General features: G+C 37.8%; 1 protein-coding gene across 1 annotated transcript in view; it reads left to right on the forward strand.

The window, feature by feature from the left end:
• The first annotated feature begins 652 nt into the window (after positions 1-652).
• The window catches only part of LOC144005859 (phospholipid phosphatase 3-like), a 107,172-nt gene continuing 88,733 nt past the window's right edge, over positions 653-19,091 (forward strand). Inside the window, exon 1 of the mRNA XM_077504291.1 lies at positions 653-996. Within this exon, the coding sequence (XP_077360417.1) occupies positions 864-996 (133 nt within the window). The 5' untranslated portion in view covers positions 653-863. The remainder of the gene's footprint in view (positions 997-19,091) is intronic.

Genomic DNA, 19,091 nt, shown 5'->3' on the forward strand with positions numbered 1-19,091 from the left:
GTGGTTTGGTTACTATCAATTGTTACAACATCCAGCCAAAACATTGAATTTTGAAAAATCTGCTCAATTACAAGAGTATTAATTATGCCTTCACAAAAATTATGTTACGTTTTCATGGCATCTTTCACAGAGGTATTATTTAGCAGTTTTTTTTTGTTTTTTGTTTTTTTTAACCACTGTGGTTAGTGTTGTAAAACGGCACTGCATTATATTCTGCTTCTTCTAATATGGTTACATTGAACAAGCAGACCTACTCCTCAATGCGGAGCACAGCTACAAATGCACTGCATTCAGAGTATATGTAACAAATTAATCTCTTCTAGTGGTCAAATTGTTGATCGTAAGGTTTAGTCATTTTATAGGTCATTGATCAACATGTGGGCTGCTAATACACAAATTATTTAAAAGGGGAAACCCTATTTGACTGATGTGGACTGTTCTACATTGTGCAGTACTGTAGGTGTATCGAAAATGATTATTTTTTATTTTTATTTTTTTTAATGAAGCTCTTGCGGGTGTATAAAGTATGAAATATGTGAGACACAACTCATCTCGAGCCCCCAGAGAGGGACACCCTCCTCATATGTAGGTTATTAATTGAGAGGGGAAGGGCTGAACTTCAGAAGGAGGGGCTGCCTTCCCTCCGTGGGCAGTTAACTTTCCTCGACTCACTCACTGCTACCCCTAAAGAAGGTCAACGATGGTCAGTTACCCGACGACGGCGAGTCAGGATTGTTCGAACGCTAGTCTGAGCTGTTCCTCACTAGATGCTACGCTAGACAGATTCTTCCTTTTCAGGAGAAAGGGGGAAAAAAACGACGAAGTGCATCCCCGTTGATTTGAATAACGAAACGAGTCTTTAAATGCAACGCTGCTTGATTTATGAGAAAAGTATGGCAGGCGAGACGAAGAACGGCGGGACTTCTTTGAGCAACTGTAAAGACCACGGCCGGAGAAAGTTACTGGTCGGTGTGGACCTCTTCTGCCTCTTTTTAGGTAAGACCGAACTTGATCCATTTCCCTTATTTTTTTTATTTATTTTTTATTATTTTATTTTATTTTTTTAAAATGAAGTTGTTCTGAAGATTACTTGTACAAATTACTGCAATGTCATGTACGTCGTATGGAACTTTATTAATTTCAGTGTGTGTGTGTGTGTGTTTTTAAGGAAACGTGCAATTAATATTGAATGAATGTGGAAGTGCCGTTTCGTTGCATTAACTTTCCCTTTTTAGACGGCCAGTTGCAGTTAACTGCAGTTATAGCCTTACCTACCTGTCCACTCATCTGCAGTTAACTGCCTTTATAAAGTAGAACATTGTTCTCAATGTATAATTATTTTGTCAACATTCAATTTTTGTTTTACTTTTTTTTTTAATGCTAAGGCCAAAATGGTGTTTTCAGAGTATTCATTCGGACTCCATCACCACAACGTGAGGCGTCCACAATAATAAATTCTCCCAAAAATTAAAACCTCTTCATCAGCAAATATGTTTCATGTTGACACCTTTTTATGAGACCGGTGTGCTGACGGAAGGTGAAACGGTTAATGTAGCTCGTTAGGTTCTTTCTATTCCATACACCTGAACTGGAGCTGGATCTGCTTTTGTCCACGATATTTTCCAATATGTCTTGCATTCTTCTAGGCAGGAATTCTCTTGATGTGCACATCTGGCATTATATGTGTTGGTCTGTCTGTATTTGTGGAGTAATTAAGGGAAGTGGTGAAAGGGTCAGCCATGTGTGTAGGCTGGAATGTTTCATAGCACTGGCTCTATGATGTCCAACAGCTGCAAACACTGGCTAAAGGTTGTCATTGTGGCTGGAACACTTACGTACATTCGCACTACAGTCCTCTTAAAGGTGTGTTCCTCTTCGCAGCCTACACTTTATGTATTTTTACTCATTTAATTTTTGACCTCATGTCACCACATGTTTTGAATTTGATGTTCTGCAAAGCGGTGATTTCCAACTGGAAGTAGTGGACTGCTACTCAAAACCAAATTGCATCTGATTAGTGCAGTTGTTTTGTTTCCTCAGATCATGCTCAATGTAGTGATATGTGAAATTTCACATATTGTGGCTCAATTTATGTAGTCTCAGAGTACACCATATTCGACAAAAGATAAGTGTTGAACCTGCGTGGGAAAACGATTGTACAACTATTGTTAAAACAATATCGTGATAGATTTACAGAACAAACAATCTTGGTCTGTCTCCGGGGAGGGTAAATCCCTATGATTTGTGCTGTGTGCGCGTACCTCCCCACAGACAAGCTTGTCAACAAACCAGCAGTGTTTTTTCTGGCAAGACGTGGTTTAAAAGGCCGCAACCACAGGGAGGAAATGGTGGGCCAGAACTAGTAATCACCACTCCTTCAATTCGCACACTCTGATTGTAGTTGTAGGATCAAGGCACTCAAAGGAGATCACCCACTTATACACACTGGCCTCACAGCAGGGAGGTGCTCTTTTCAGTTATATTGGAGTTCCCCTCTGTGTAATGCAATTGGACCGTGACAACTTCATAACATGTCATTTATAAGCCACAGCAAGTGTGTTCCACAAAATGTTGAAAGTTTCAAAGCTTTGGAAAACAAATTATTTGGATTTTAAGTGAAACTATGACCGATGTTTCAAAATGGGGCTACTTTTTTTCTCTCCTTATTTTGTTTTAATTCTAATCTCCCATATTACCTACTCGGGATGTAGATCAGTTTGTTTACAGTTATTTGGAATGTGATGGGAGAACCGGCCTTTAAATTAGAGATCGACCGATAATCGGTCGGGCCGATAATCGGGGCCGATATTTGACATATTGGTACATATCGGTATCGGTCTGTTTTATTAATCTGACGGCCGATATGAGCGATCCATTTAAAACTCCGTCTTTTCGCTTCGAATGCAGCCCAGAGCGTCTCTGTCTGTTATGGAGTCCAACTCCAGCAATGTAACGCCCATAGCAGCATTTGATTGGTTAGCCGTGCAAGAGCCAGAACCAATCAGTAGTGTATGCCTGTATCACAGTAGCCGGTCACACACGCACCCACGTACACAACGCGACAGACACATGCTTCGAAGGTAAGTTAAAAGAGAAGAGACTCCGCCGATCGTTTCACCATGATAAGCTAAACACATTGAATTATGTTGTGTATTAAATGCACTATATGAATGGAGCTGCATTGCCTTGCATTGAATCCCCGCTAGCTAACAGTGGTGTGTTCAGCTTAGCATGTAGGCTAACACCCAGTAGCTAATTCGCTACTTGAACTACTCGGGGAGGGAATCACACACATTTTCACTTAATTAAGTAAATAATGTTTGTTAGAAAGGTTCCAAATATTAACAGTTGTCATTATTATATTGTCTAGTTCCATGTTAAGAGTAGAGTAACGTCATTATATTTACCTCTCGTGACGCACACATTGCATTCTGGGTCACGTCCATTACTTGTTGCATAGCGGTTATTATGCAGTGAGATGCCACAATGACACTAAATAGCGTTTAGTTACTTTATATTGTGTTTATTTGTCGCACTGGTTTGCCATTGTGTGCCTTAAGCTTCGACGTCGATTTGATTGACAGCTCGTTGTGCACCTCGTTAAAGTCCGCTCCGTAACAAATTAAGTGTCTCAAACACCGTTTAACTACACGAACGTGTCCTCTTCCGTATGTTTGGCATTAGTAGAGAAGTGCACTAAAGTATAGTGTGCTTATTTGCTCGTTTTGTCTCTCTTTTCACGTCATGTCTGCCGTCATTTGGGACATTATCCTCTCAATCGATGCCACTAATATGTAACATCTACGGCCGTACACGGCTGCAATTAATGTTCAGTGATGTAATTTCGTTACGTGCATCATACTTTGAATAATGAGCTCATGTTTGGTGTGTTGTATAACTTTCTCGTGTGTTAGTAACTATTCATGTGGACAGCTAAGATAGTGCTTGTTAATGTGAATTAGCAATGTTGCAGCCCAGTTATTACTTAGACAAGTACATCTGTGCCATTAAGTGATACAGTACAGTACAGTAGTGAGAGAATAGTGTGCCCATATACACACACGTGTCTATAAGTGTAAAACACATTAAACAGCAGAAACTGGCAGCGGTCCACCGCAACAATGTCTGTTTAACCAAGTTATTCTTACTATTATTATAACCAAGTTATTTTACTCAACCCTTTTTCTGCGTTGATTGGGGCATCCTAAGTGGCAGTAAACTACATGATGAAGTGTCTTTTGACAGTTCTCTTGTAGAGAGGAGTAGCATGATATTGCTGTTCTCGATTTAAGATCCTCAGCTTATCAAAACTGTCTATATGGTAACAATAACAATAATCATAATAAGGTCTACAAGAACTGTATGGTGTTCAGGGATGAATAGTTTTTCTCATGGATTTTTTTTATTTATTTTTGCTGTAGTAATAAGTAATGCCACAGCTGATGCACATTTTGAATGACAGGGTTCCTCCTATTACTTCAAAATATAAAAATATAACATTTATAGAATAAAACTACAAGTATCCCAAATGCTATAAAAGGTAATGTCACATTGGCCCCCACATTTAACTCCCCCCGCCACCAACGTCTTATTGCAGATAGAAGGATGTAAAATGAAAAGTGTAGTGTGAGAATCCATTGTAAAGAACGGTTAGGGTTTGCATTATTCAAAAATTTGGTGCCAACATTTTAACTTTTACTGCAAATGAATATCGGCTTCAAATATCGGTTATCTGCCTCCTTGACTACCGATAATCGGAATCGGTATCGGCCCTGAAAAAAGCATATCGGTCGATCTCTACTTTAAATCCACTCGTTTTAATGGCAGTGTAGTGCTAGTATCTTAAGCAGAGTATGAAGTTGCCATACGGTGCACATCATTTGGTTTAGCTTCAGAAAACAGCTGAGCCATGAACGGTTGCTACCTGAGCCCTAAGCAACTGTGCCGTTTTAGTCGACACCAAGTGGCAAAAAATGGGTGGATTTTGCTGTTCAACTCGTATTCACCAGCGCGATATTAATCAGAACACCATGCTTAGACTAGTGGGGGCACATACAACATCCATCCATCCACTTGACCGCTTATTCCCACACCTAGGGACAATTCGGAGCGTCAAATTAACCTGCCATGCATGTCTTTGGAATGTGGGAGGAGACCGGAGTACCCGGAGAAGACCCACGCGGGCACGGGGAGAACATGCAAACTCCACCCAGGAAGGCCGGAGCCTGGACTCGAACCGGAGTCCTCAGAACTGGGAGGCGGACGTGCTAACCACTCGACCACCCAACATAGAACATTGTTAAGAAAAAAATAATTGACTTCCTCTTTTAATGAATAAACGGAGAAATACATGTCGTGTATCTAACAGATTCATATGTGTCTGCAACTTAATGCAAACACCATGCAAAATGGAATAACATGGGCTAACACAGCTTGCCTTCAATATTGTTGAGTACTTATAACCCTTTTAAGCAAATAATATATTAAGAAATCTGCAACACATAAGATATATATTCTTTATCCTCTGGAAAAAATATTATTACTGCCTTTTACAGAGCAGTTTTTCTTAAGCTCTCGTCTGTACTATACTGCACCCTGCTGTCTGAGGCAGCTCAAAAAGGAGCTGAGATTATAGATTAATCATAATGCATAAATGAAGTTTTGTTTTTTTTGCTTTCAATTTATTGATTCATGCTTTTATAATGTACAATACAGTCGTGCTATTTTTCTTGTTACAAACAAGTGTTGAGGGAAATGGTTTGTTTTGATGGGGGGGGTTACTGGAATGGATTAATGGCATTTTTATTCAATTCAATGAGGAAAGATGAGTTGAGTGTTTTGAATTGTGATGAGCATGGTCACATACTCGTTAAAACATTCACTGAAGCTATTTTTTCTTACATAGGATGCTGCGATGATAGGATTGACTTGATCAACCTGTGGCGTTTAGAATTAGGAGTAGGGTAAAGGCACTGAAAAAAAATAGACTGCACTTGGTGTTAAATTATTAAATGAAAATAAATTTCCTGTGGCACAGTGGAGCGGTGAGGATACTTATGTTGTAGTGTTGGACAGACAGGGAGCAGGTTGTGTGGGCCACACAGAGTAAAAACAACTGCATGTGTGCATGTCTGTATATACCACAACTGCCTCAGACATGTACACATTTCTACTCCAGACAGTGAGGAATCCCTGTCCATGGAAAATGTGTGTCTGTCTTGTTTTAATAGACACACCTCTTGATATTTTGGCAAATCCTCCAAAATATGTAGCGACAAGGCACAGGACAAACAGGAAAGTGTGAGACATGAAAAGAACGGTACAGATTTTGAGGAGAATATTGTGTATCATTTCATTTGTTTACATTAAATTAATGTTGTGAAGAAAATGATTTTAATTACACTTGATGTTAAGCGTAGACCAGACAACGTTGGTTTATTTGACTTGCCTGTGCTAATGCAAAAAAACCTGCTTGCTGACTGTTGTTGTTACTGGCAGGACGAGGCCCACCAACCCCGCCGCCCCTACACTTGGCTTTTAGGAGTGGCAAGGGGTTGAAGGGAAAATCCCAAGTTGCTGCGTTCAATGCTGATGTCGCACTGTTTAGACGGATGGAGAGTTTGCAGGGTGGGAAAAATCCCCAGATGAGTGTCTGGAAAACAGGAGCTGACAAGTCTTGGTGTGATTGGGTTTTTACTTCTTAAACTCTTTTAGATCATTTAAAAGCTTTACACGACAACCCATTACACCATCCTTTGACACCTTTGTGAGCTAGAGGTGTGTGTTAAATTGTTCCTGTGTCTTGTATCCAACCATGTTTCTTTCCAACAAATTGTTTGTACCTGCGTTTGGTGGGAGTCACTTACAAAGACTAGGGTTATAGAAAATAGTTGGTAATGTTTGGCTAAGATCAGATCAAACATCTGAAGCTTGAAAAATTCAAAAGCCCAAGAAAATTTGGCTGAGGATGGTTTAAGCTAGCTGCTGAATTTGAGGAATGTGAATGAAAACAAAAATATTACCCACATAAATCTTGCTGAAAGTGAAGAGAAAACAAAACGCGCTTCAGTTCCCATCAGCCCAGTTTGTAACACAATCACAAGCCAGCTGGACCTTTAAAAAACCAGTCAGCTATGAATGTGTGGATGTTCAGGGTTAAGGGGCTCAGAAATTCAATTGTGTATTTGGGTTTGGTTTGACAAACCACCTTCAGCAGCACTGACCTCTCCACCCGAGTGATTTTAACCTTCTCAGACGCAGACGTGTGTGGAGCTCAATGAATTATTCAAAGAGTGACTTGAAAGCGTCAGCATCAAGTTAAAGACTTTGAAGCCATTTGAAAGTGTTTCCAAATTTTGTCTGCACCAAGAGACCTCTCCTGGGGAAATGTCCTCACTCAGGTTTCAAAGTCGCTCCGCTGCCGCCTTTCCGTAACTTGAAGGGGAAAGCGCTGCCCAATTCCCAAGGGCTCTGTTTGCTGTCACCAGATAGATAAGATATCTCGTGGCCACTTTAGGTTGCAAAAGACACTAAATGAATCAGACATTCCACACACAGGCATCTTTAACGTGGATGTTTTCAAGTGCTTTTGAAAGCGTCTGCAACAGAATGAAGATGTTTTTTTGTTTTTTTTTCTAGTCATTGAGCAGCAAGGATTTTTTAGGGCCCGAGCAGCGGCGGCACCGACGGCGGTGCCGCTGTTGTTATTGTAGGTATTATTATTATTAGGGCCTGAGCAGCTACCGCTGCGAGGTCCCTATTGTTTTTGTAAAACGTCTTCTTTATCTTCTATCTTCTTCTTTCATCTTCTTCTTCTTCTTCTATCTCCTTCTTCTACTTCTATCTTCTTCTTCTTCTTTATCTTCTATCTTCTTCTTCTTCTATCTTCTTTATCTTCTATCTTCTTCTATCTTCTTCTTTATCTTCTATCTTCTTCTTCTTCTATCTTCTTCTTCTTCTTCGATCTTCTTCTTCTTCTTCTATCTTCTTCGATCTTCTTCTTCTATCTTCTTCTTCTATCTTCTTCTTCTATCTTCTTCTATCTTCTTCTTCTATCTTCTTCTATCTTCTATCTTCTTCTATCTTCTATCTTCTTCTATCTTCTATCTTCTTCTATCTTCTTCTTCTATCTTCTATCTTCTTCTTCTATCTTCTATCTTCTTCTATCTTCTATCATCTTCTTCTTCTTTATCTTCTTCTTCTTCTTCTATCTTCTCTTCTTCTTCTTCTTCTTCTTCTTCTATCTTCTTCTTCTTCTTCTTCTATCTTCCTCTTCTTCTTTCTTCTATCTTCCTCTTCTTCTTTCTTCTTCTTCTATCTTCTTCTTCTATCTTCTTCTTCTATCTTCTTCCTTCTTCTTCTATCTTCTTTCTTCTTCTATCTTCTTCTTCTATCTTCTTCTTCTATCTTCTTCTATCTTCTATCTTCTATCTTCTTCTATCTTCTATCTTCTATCTTCTTCTATCTTCTATCTTCTATCTTCTTCTTCTATCTTCTTCTTCCTTTATCTTCTTTCTTCTATCTTCTTTCTTCTTCTTCTTCTTCTATCGTCTTCTTCTTCTATCGTCTTCTTCTTCTTCTTCTATCTTCTTCTTCTTCTATCTTCTTCTTCTTCTCTCTTCTTCTTCCACCTTCTTCTTCTATCTTCTATCTTCTATCTTCTTCTTCTTCTTTCATCTTCTTCTTCTTTCTTCTTTCTTCTTCTATCTTCTTCTTCTTTCTTCTTCTTTCTTCTTCTTCTTTCTTCTTTCTTCTTCTTTCTTCTTCTTCTTTCTTCTTTCTTCTTCTATCTTCTTCTTCTTCTTCTTTCTTCTTCTTCTTTCTTCTATCTTCTTCTTCTTCTTTCTTCTTCTTCTTTCTTCTTTCTTCTTCTATCTTCTTCTTCTTCTTCTTCTTCTTCTTCTTCTTCTATCTTCTTCCTTCTTCTTCTATCTTCTTCTTTCTTCTTCTATCTTCTTCTTCTATCGTCGTCTTCTTCTTCTTCTTTCTTCTATCTTCTTCTTCTTTCTTCTATCTTCTTCTTCTTTCTTCTATCTTCTTCTTCTTCTTCTTTCTTCTATCTTCTTCTTCTTTCTTCTATCTTCTTCTTCTTTCTTCTATCTTCTTCTTCTTTCTTCTATCTTCTTCTTCTTTCTTCTATCTTCTTCTTCTTTCTTCTTTCTTCTATCTTCTTCTTCTTTCTTCTATCTTCTTCTTCTTTCTTCTATCTTCTTCTTCTTTCTTCTATCTTCTTCTTCTTTCTTCTATCTTCTTCTTCTTCTTCTTCTTTCTTCTATCTTCTTCTTCTTTCTTCTATCTTCTTCTTCTTCTTCTTCTTCTTCTATCGTCTTCTTCTTCTTCTATCTTCCTCTTCTTCTATCTTCTTCTTCTATCTTCTTCTTCTATCTTCTTCTATCTTCTTCTTCTATCTTCTTCTTCTTCTTCTATCTTCTTCTTCTATCTTCTTCTTCTATCTTCTTCTTCTATCTTCTATCTTCTTCTTCTATCTTCTTCTTCTATCTTCTTCTTTTATCTTCTATCTTCTTCTTCTTCTTCTATCTTCTTCTTCTTCTTCTATCTTCTTCTTCTTCTTCTATCTTCTTCTTCTTCTTTATCTTCTTCTTCTTCTTCTTCTTCTATCTTCTTCTTCTTCTATCTTCTTCTTCTTCTATCTTCTTCTTCTATCGTCTTCTTCTTCTTCTATCGTCTTCTTCTTCTTCTATCGTCTTCTTCTTCTTCTATCGTCTTCTTCTTCTTCTATCGTCTTCTTCTTCTTCTTCTATCTTCTTCTTCTTCTTCTTCTATCTTCTTCTTCTTCTTCTTCTATCTTCTTCTTCTTCTTCTTCTATCGTCTTCTTCTTCTTCTTCTATCTTCTTCTATCGTCTTCTTCTTCTTTCTTCTTCTTCTTTCTTCTTCTATCTTCTTCTATCTTCTTCTTCTTCTATCTTCTTCTATCTTCTTCTTCTATCTTCTTCTTCTTCTTCTATCTTCTTCTTCTATCTTCTTCTTCTTCTTCTATCTTCTTCTTCTTTCTTCTATCTTCTTCTTCTATCTTCTTCTATCTTCTTCTTCTTCTATCTTCTTCTATCTTCTTCTTCTATCTTCTTCTATCTTCTTCTTCTTTCTTCTTCTTCTTCTATCTTCTTCTTTCTTCTTCTTCTTCTATCTTCTTCTTCTTATATCTTCTTCTTTCTTCTTCTATCTTCTTCTTCTTTCTTCTTCTTCTTCTATCTTCTTCTTTCTTCTTCTTCTTCTATCTTCTTCTTCTTATATCTTCTTCTTTCTTCTTCTATCTTCTTCTTCTTTCTTCTTCTTCTTCTATCTTCTTCTTTCTTCTTCTTCTTCTATCTTCTTCTTCTTCTTCTTCTATCTTCTTCTTCTTATATCTTCTTCTTTCTTCTTCTATCTTCTTCTTCTTCTTTCTTCTTCTATCTTCTTCTTCTTCTTCTTTCTTCTTATATCTTCTTCTTCTTTCTTCTTCTTCTTCTTCTTCTATCATCTTCTTTTTTTTGTGTCTTTCTTCTTCTTCTTCTTCTTCTTCTTCTTCTTCTTCTTCTTCTTATATCTTCTTCTTTCTTCTTCTTCTTCTATCATCTTCTTCTTCTTCATCATCTTCTTCTTCTTCTTCATCATCTTCTTCTTCTTCTTCTATCATCTTCTTTTTTTGTGTCTTTCTTCTTCTTCTTCTTCTTCTTATATCTTCTTCTTTCTTCTTCTTCTTCTATCTTCTTCTTCTTCTTCATCATCTTCTTCTTCTTCTTCATCATCTTCTTCTTCTTCTTCATCATCTTCTTCTTCTTCTTCATCATCTTCTTCTTCTTCTTCTTCTTCATCATCTTCTTCTTCTTCTTCTTCTTCTTCATCATCTTCTTCTTCTTCTTCTATCATCTTCTTTTTTTTGTGTCTTTCTTCTTCTTCTTATATCTTCTTCTTCTTCTTCTTCTTCTTATATCTTCTTCTTTCTTCTTCTTCTTCTATCATCTTCTTCTTCTTCATCATCTTCTTCTTCTTCTTCTATCATCTTCTTCTTCTTCATCATCTTCTTCTTCTTCTTCTATCATCTTCTTCTTCTTCATCATCTTCTTCTTCTTCATCATCTTCTTCTTCTTCTTCATCATCTTCTTCTTCTTCTTCTTCTTCTTCTTCTATCATCTTCTTTTTTTTGTGTCTTTCTTCTTCTTCTTATATCTTCTTCTTCTTCTTCTTCTTCTTATATCTTCTTCTTTCTTCTTCTTCTTCATCATCTTCTTCTTCTTCTTCTATCATCTTCTTCTTCTTCATCATCTTCTTCTTCTTCATCATCTTCTTCTTCATCATCTTCTTCTTCTTCTTCTATCATCTTCTTCTTCTTCATCATCTTCTTCTTCTTCATCATCTTCTTCTTCTTCTTCATCATCTTCTTCTTCTTCTTCATCATCTTCTTCTTCTTCTTCTTCTTCTTCTTCTTCATCATCTTCTTCTTCTTCTTCTTCATCATCTTCTTCTTCTTCTTCATCATCTTCTTCTTCTTCTTCTTCATCATCTTCTTCTTCTTCTTCTTCATCATCTTCTTCTTCTTCTTCTTCATCATCTTCTTCTTCTTCTTCATCATCTTCTTCTTCTTCTTCATCATCTTCTTCTTCTTCATCATCTTCTTCTTCTTCTTCATCATCTTCTTCTTCTTCATCATCTTCTTCTTCTTCTTCATCATCTTCTTCTTCTTCTTCATCATCTTCTTCTTCTTCTTCTTCATCATCTTCTTCTTCTTCTTCTTCATCATCTTCTTCTTCTTCTTCATCATCTTCTTCTTCTTCTTCTTCTTCTTCATCATCTTCTTCTTCTTCTTCTATCATCTTCTTTTTTTTGTGTCTTTCTTCTTCTTCTTATATCTTCTTCTTCTTCTTCTTCTTCTTATATCTTCTTCTTTCTTCTTCTTCTTCTATCATCTTCTTCTTCTTCATCATCTTCTTCTTCTTCTTCTATCATCTTCTTCTTCTTCATCATCTTCTTCTTCTTCATCATCTTCTTCTTCTTCTTCTTCTATCATCTTCTTTTTTTTGTGTCTTTCTTCTTCTTCTTATATCTTCTTCTTCTTCTTCTTCTTCTTATATCTTCTTCTTTCTTCTTCTTCTTCATCATCTTCTTCTTCTTCTTCTATCATCTTCTTCTTCTTCATCATCTTCTTCTTCTTCATCATCTTCTTCTTCATCATCTTCTTCTTCTTCTTCTATCATCTTCTTCTTCTTCATCATCTTCTTCTTCTTCATCATCTTCTTCTTCTTCTTCATCATCTTCTTCTTCTTCTTCATCATCTTCTTCTTCTTCTTCATCATCTTCTTCTTCTTCTTCTTCATCATCTTCTTCTTCTTCTTCTTCATCATCTTCTTCTTCTTCTTCTTCTTCTTCATCATCTTCTTCTTCTTCTTCTTCATCATCTTCTTCTTCTTCTTCTTCATCATCTTCTTCTTCTTCTTCTTCATCATCTTCTTCTTCTTCTTCTTCATCATCTTCTTCTTCTTCTTCATCATCTTCTTCTTCTTCTTCATCATCTTCTTCTTCTTCATCATCTTCTTCTTCTTCTTCATCATCTTCTTCTTCTTCTTCTATCATCATCATTCTCCGCAAATCGTATTTTTGAGGACCTAAACATTTACGAAAACTCACCGAACTTTGCAGACACTTCGGGCCCGGCGAAAAAATTGATATTCTGACGTTGTCATAACAACAAGACTCTATAACGCCCCCTAGCATAAAAAAATAAAAAACAATCCCGGCACGTTTGACCTAGAGCTACGAAGGTTGGCAGGCACGTGTAGCACCCCAGGACGCACAAAAAGTCAATTGGGACCATATAGCTCAAATGTACAGGAAGTGAGCTATGAATTTTTTAATGTCCAATTTTGGCCCATTTTGGCACATTCACTGTGGTCATGTTTTTTCCCCCTTTGCAAACATTTTTCATCCAATTGACTTCAAACTTGGCATGTATCATCTCAAGACCTGAGACAACAACTGGGCCATAAATCTTGACTTTTCGAAATACTATATGATGGGGGCGGGGCATCAAATATTGCCTTTAAAATTTCATTTGTCCAGAAAGAGAAAAAGCTTAATAACTCGCATGTACAAGCTCCAAAAAATCCCAAACTTCTCATACAACTTAATAGTTACGGCCTGAAAACATCTATATGATACAATTCCGTTATACATATAGCGCCACCTAGTGGTGACAATAAATGTCATACTTTACGTTTTTAGCTACTGTGCTGAGCTTGTTGAAGGGATCCATTTGAAAATTGGTCAGAAAAGCCTTAAGATGTTGATCATGCCCCACACCGAATATTGTTACTTTTCGCCAAAGGGCGTGGCCGCTACGGTGACGCAAAGTCTGAAGATTTTTCGTGAAAATAAAAGCTGCATTAACTTGACCGAGATGATCCTATCTTCTCAAAATTTCACACAATTGATGAGAGTCCAGCCATTAACTGATCTAGCAACTTATATTTCATCTTACTGATAGCGCCACCTAGTGGCTATTTTTTTTCTCACCAATTTTCTTCAACGTTTTTCTCCAAACACGTTAACTGGACCTACCTCACATTTGCTCAGATGAGAGTTTCGACCTTCATGATGTGACAACACGAAGTTTGTGAGTTTTCGCAAATCGCTGTGGGCGTGGCTAAGCGCTGTTTGCCAAGAAAACAATGCCAATTTTAAGGGCCTAAACTAGCACAGAAACACATGAAACTTGGCACACACATTTGGCTTGGTAAAATGAGTAATATTTTATCATGTATTGTGCTATTTTTACAAAAAGGACTCAATACCGCCCCCTATAAATTCTTATCTAAGCAGCCCTGCTTGTACGTTTAAGCAAGATCTTTGGAAATTTTTAGGTGTATGAGGGAGCCCAAGACCTACAAAAAAGTCTCTTGGACCCATGTGCTAAAATGAACAGGAAGTGAGCTACGAATTTTTGAATGTCCCATTTTTTACAATTTTTGCACATATACAGGGGGCATACTTTTGCCCACTTCGCCTACACGTTTCATCCGACTGACTTCAGACTTGACCTGGACCATGTCAAGACCTGAGCCAACGACAGTGGGAAAAATCTTGACTTTTCGAAATACTTTCTGATGAGGGCGGGGCATCAAAATTTGTGTTTCGCAATGAAAAAGGAAATACTTGATAACTCCCCGGTACATGCTCCAAAAAATTCCAAACTTGACATGTATGTTTATCGTCAAGGCCTGAAGGTATCTCTATGAAAACATTCAGTTATATATGCAGCGCCACCTCGCCCTTGAGGCATGAAAAAAAAAAATACCCCACTTACGGTATTTTTAAGTGAGCTATGAATTTTTGAATGTCCAATTTTGGCCCATTTTGGCACATTCACTGTGGTCATACTTTTTCCCCCTTTGCAAATATTTTTCAGCCAGTTGACTTCAAACTTGCCATGTATCATCTCAAGACCCAAGACAACAACTGGGCAAAAAATCTTGACTTTTTGAAATACTATATGATGGGGGTGGGGCATCAAATATTGCCTTTAAAATTTCATTTGTCCAGAAAGACAAAATGCAGAATAACTCCCATGTACAAGCTCCAAAAAATCAAACTTCTCATGCAACTTAATAGTCACGGCCTGAAAAGATCTATATAATAAAATTCTGTTATATTTATAGCGCCACCTAGTGGTGACAATAAATGTCATACTTTACGTTTTTAGCTACTGTGCTGAGCTCGTTGAAGGGATCCAGTTGAAAATTGGTCAGACAAGCCTTAAGATGTTGATCATGCCCCACACCGAATATTGTAACTTTGCGCCAAAGGGCGTGGCCGCTACGGTGCCGCAAAGTATGGTAATTTTTCATGGCAATAAAAGCTGCTTTTACTTGACCCAGATGATCCTATCTTCTCAAAATTTCACACTTTTGATGAGAGTCCAGCCCTTAAGACATCTACGAACTTATATTTCATCTTACTGATAGCGCCACCTACTGGCAATTTTTTTTCTTACGATTTTTCTTCAATGTTTTTCTCCAACCACATTAACTGCACTTACCTCATATTTGCTCAGATGAGGGTTTCGGTCTTCATGATGCCACAACACGAAGTTTGTGAGTTTTCACAAATTGCTGTGGGCGTGGCTAAACGCTGTTCGCCAAGAAAACACCAATTTTGAGGGTCTAAACCGGCACAGAAACGCACGAAACTTGGCACACACATCTGGCCTGGCAAAATGAGCGATATTTTATCCTGGATTGTGCTATTTTTACAAAAATGACTCAATAGCGCCCCCTAGAAAATTTTAATGAAGCAGCCCCGGTTGTACGTTTAAGCAAGATCTACGGAAATCTTTAGGTGTATGAGGGAGCCCAAGACCTACAAAAAAAGTCTCTTGGACCCATATGCTAAAATGAACAGCAAGTGAGCTACGAATTTTTAAATGTCCCATGTTTTAGGATTTTAGCACATTTACAGGGGGCATACTTTTGCCCACTTCTCCTACACGTTTCATCCGACTGACTTCAGACTTGACCTGGGCTATGGTAAGACCTGAGCCAACGACAGGGAGAAAAATCTTGACTTTTCAAAATACTATATGATGAGGGCGGGGCATCAAAATTTGTGTTTCGCAATGAAAAATGATATGCTTAATAACCCTCCGGTACATGCTCCAAAAAATCCCAAACTTGACATGTATGTTTATAGTCAAGGCCTGAAGCTATCTCTATGACAACATTCAGTTATATATGCAGCGCCACCTAGCCCTTGAGGCATGAAAAAAAAATACCCCACTTACGGTATTTTTACAAAAATTGTAAACTCATTGTAAGTGTGATAAAGTCATTTATGAATATTCTTTTACTTTCCACCACCCAATATGTTCACTGGCATCAGACCGATCCAAACACATGTACTTTTTTTTTATTTGGTTTCATTTTTTTTTTTTATCGCCTCGATGGACAATAAAAGCAACATTGTGCAATGAGTACGAGCGATGATGAGTGTGTATATATACTTTTACGAAAAATACCAATCAGGGCAAATCATTGCCTCAAAATAAAAAAAAAGACGCTGATTTTTGCAGATCTTAACAATCACCAAAACCCATTGAGCTTGACACACTCATCACACCTGGCAAAAAAAAAAAAAAAAAAAAAATCCACATGTAATGGTTTATCATGCCATTTTCAAAGAAATTCTGCTTCCAATGTGCCAGTACCCCAATGTGCAAGTACCCCAACGTGCAAGTACCCCAACGTGGCCCGGGCTGCGAGGGCCCTTTATAGCTGCTCGCAGCTCTAGTTATTCGTTTTCTTTGTTATTATTCTTTTCCGCAAACAATCACATTTTTGAGACACTAAACGTAAACGAAAACTCACCAAACTTTACACACACGTCAGGCCTGGCGAAAAATTTGATATTTTAAAGTCGCCATACGTGATAACAGAAAAATGGCTCCATAGCGCCACCTACATAGGTTTAACGGATCCCTGTCCCGCTACGATTGTCCTATTGCTACGAAAATTGTGTGGCACCTGTAGCACATCCAGATGAACAAAAACCTCTTTGATAGGTGTACCCTAAAATAGACAGGAAGTGAGGTATGATCATTTAAATGTCCAATTTTAGCCCATTTTTGTACATTTACAGGGGTCATACTTTTGCCCATTTCTCCTACACGGTTAACCCGATTGACTTCAAACTTGGGCTGTACCATCTCAACACCTGGGACAACATCATGGTAAAAAATCTAAAGTTTTTGACATACTATATGACTGTGGCGGGGCATCAAATTTACAGTTTAAAAATTCTTACTTAACGAAGCATTGCCGGTTGTACGTTTAATCTAGAGCTACGAAAATTGGTACACATATATAACAGACAAAGACCTACAAAAAACTCTTTTTGAACCATATGCTAGACCTAACAGAAAGTCCATCATTTTGATTTACTTTGGAACGTGTTGCCATTTTTTTGGCCATTTCATAGGGTTCTTATTTTAACGAACTCCTCCTACAGAGTTTATCCGATCTTCTTCAAACTTGGTGTGATTCAAGCATTCCCAGTTGTACGAAGCAGCTAGAGCTACGAAAATTTGTATACATATGTAACAGCCCAAGATGTACAAAAAAGTCTTTTGGTGCCCTGTGCTTAACCCAACGGGAAGTCCCCCAATCACATTTTGAGCTAAAAAAAACTCCTCTTTAACAAAGCATTCCTGGTTGTACGTTTCACCTAGCGCTATGATAATTTGCAGGCATACATAAGAGCTCAGGATGTACAAAAAAAGTCTCTTGGAGCCATATGCTAAACCAAACAGGAAGTCCACCATTTTGATTTATGTTGGGATTTGTAGCCATTTTTTGTGGCCTTTTTTAGGGGTCATATTTTAACATACTCCTCCTACAGAGTTTATCCGATCATCTTCAAAGTTGGTGTGTTTCATCTTAAGATGTTGAAGATGAAAAGTTATTGAAAGCTTTTTATTACGTAGTACGCTGTTGCCATGGCATGCACAGTTTGCAAAGGAAAAATTTCCTTCTTAATGAAGCATTCCGAGTTGTACGAAGCAGCTCGAGCTACGAAAATTTGGAGGCATATGTAACAGCCCACGATGTACAAAAAAGTCTCTTGGTGCCATGTGCTAAACCCAACAGGAAGTCCCCCAGGGGCCGGGCATCACATTTTGAGCTAAAAAGCTCCTCTTTAACGAAGCATTCCCGGTTGTACGTTTCACCTAGCGCTATGATAATTTGCAGGCATACATAAGAACCCACGATGTACAAAAAAAAGTCTTTTGGAACCATGTGCTAAACCAAACAGGAAGTCGGCCATTTTGATTTACGATGGGATTTGGAGCCTTTTTTTGTGGTCTTTTTTTTTTTTTAATTTTTTTTAGGGGTCATATTTGAACAAACTCCTACAAAATTCATCCGACCGTATTCAAACTTGGTATGTTTCATCTTAAGATGTTTAAGATGCAAAGTTATCGAAAGTTTTCTATTTTGTCACACGCTGTTGCTGTAGCGGTGCATTGTTTGCCAAGTAAAGTGCTGCTTTGTTTTTTTATCTATACATGTGTGAAAACTTGTGAAACTTTGCACACACATCAGACTTGTCATGAACATGAATTTTTAGAGATTTATTGTGCAATTTTCAATGAATAGCGCCCTCTAGACATTTTTATGAAGTATTTCCGATTGTATGATTATGCTAGATTTGTGAAAATTGGGACAGACCCCTATCAGTCTAAGACCTACAAAAAGTATTATGTTGCCATTTGCTAAACCAAAGAGGAAGTCCGCTATTCTGATTTTATTTTGGGAATTATGCATCATTTTTGGCCTTTTTCATGAAACTTTGCACACACAAGGCATGGAAAAAACATTAACATTTTAAATGGTCCTTGTTCCATGTAACAGTACCCCAACGTGCCAGTACCCTGACGTGTAAGTAACCCAACGTTATGCTCAATAGTGCCCTCTATGCATTTTTATGGAGCATTTCCAATTGTATGATTCAAGCAATACACAACTAAAGATGACTTGACCTAGATTTCTGAAAACCGGGAGGCATACCTATTAGCTTAAAACCTACAAAAAGTATTCTGTAGCCGTATGCTAAACCTAAAAGGAAGTCCGCCATTTTGAATTTATTTTGGGAATTGCACACCATCTTTGGCCTTTTGATAAAACTTTGCACACACAAGGCTTGTCAAAAACATTTTAGATGGTCCTTGTCCTATTTCACACTACCCCAACGTGCCATTACCCCGACGTGCAAGTACCCCAACGTGGCCCAGGTTGCGAGGGCCCTTCATAGCTGCTCGCAGCTCTAGTTATTATTATTATTCTCCGCAAACGATCGCATTTTTTAAACACGAAACGTGAACGAAAACTCACCAAACTTTACACACACGTCAGGCCTGGTGAAAAATTTGATATTTTAAAGTCGCCATACAGGATAACAGAAAAATGGCTCCCTACATAGGTTTAACGGATCCCTGTCCCACTACGATTGTCCGATGGCTCCGAAAATCGTGTGGCACCTGTAGCACATCCAGATGAACAAAAACCTCTTTGATCTGTGTACCCTAAAATAGACAGGAAGTGAGGTA

Source organism: Festucalex cinctus, chromosome 1 (assembly GCF_051991245.1).
Source record: "Festucalex cinctus isolate MCC-2025b chromosome 1, RoL_Fcin_1.0, whole genome shotgun sequence".
NCBI lineage: Eukaryota > Metazoa > Chordata > Actinopteri > Syngnathiformes > Syngnathidae > Festucalex > Festucalex cinctus.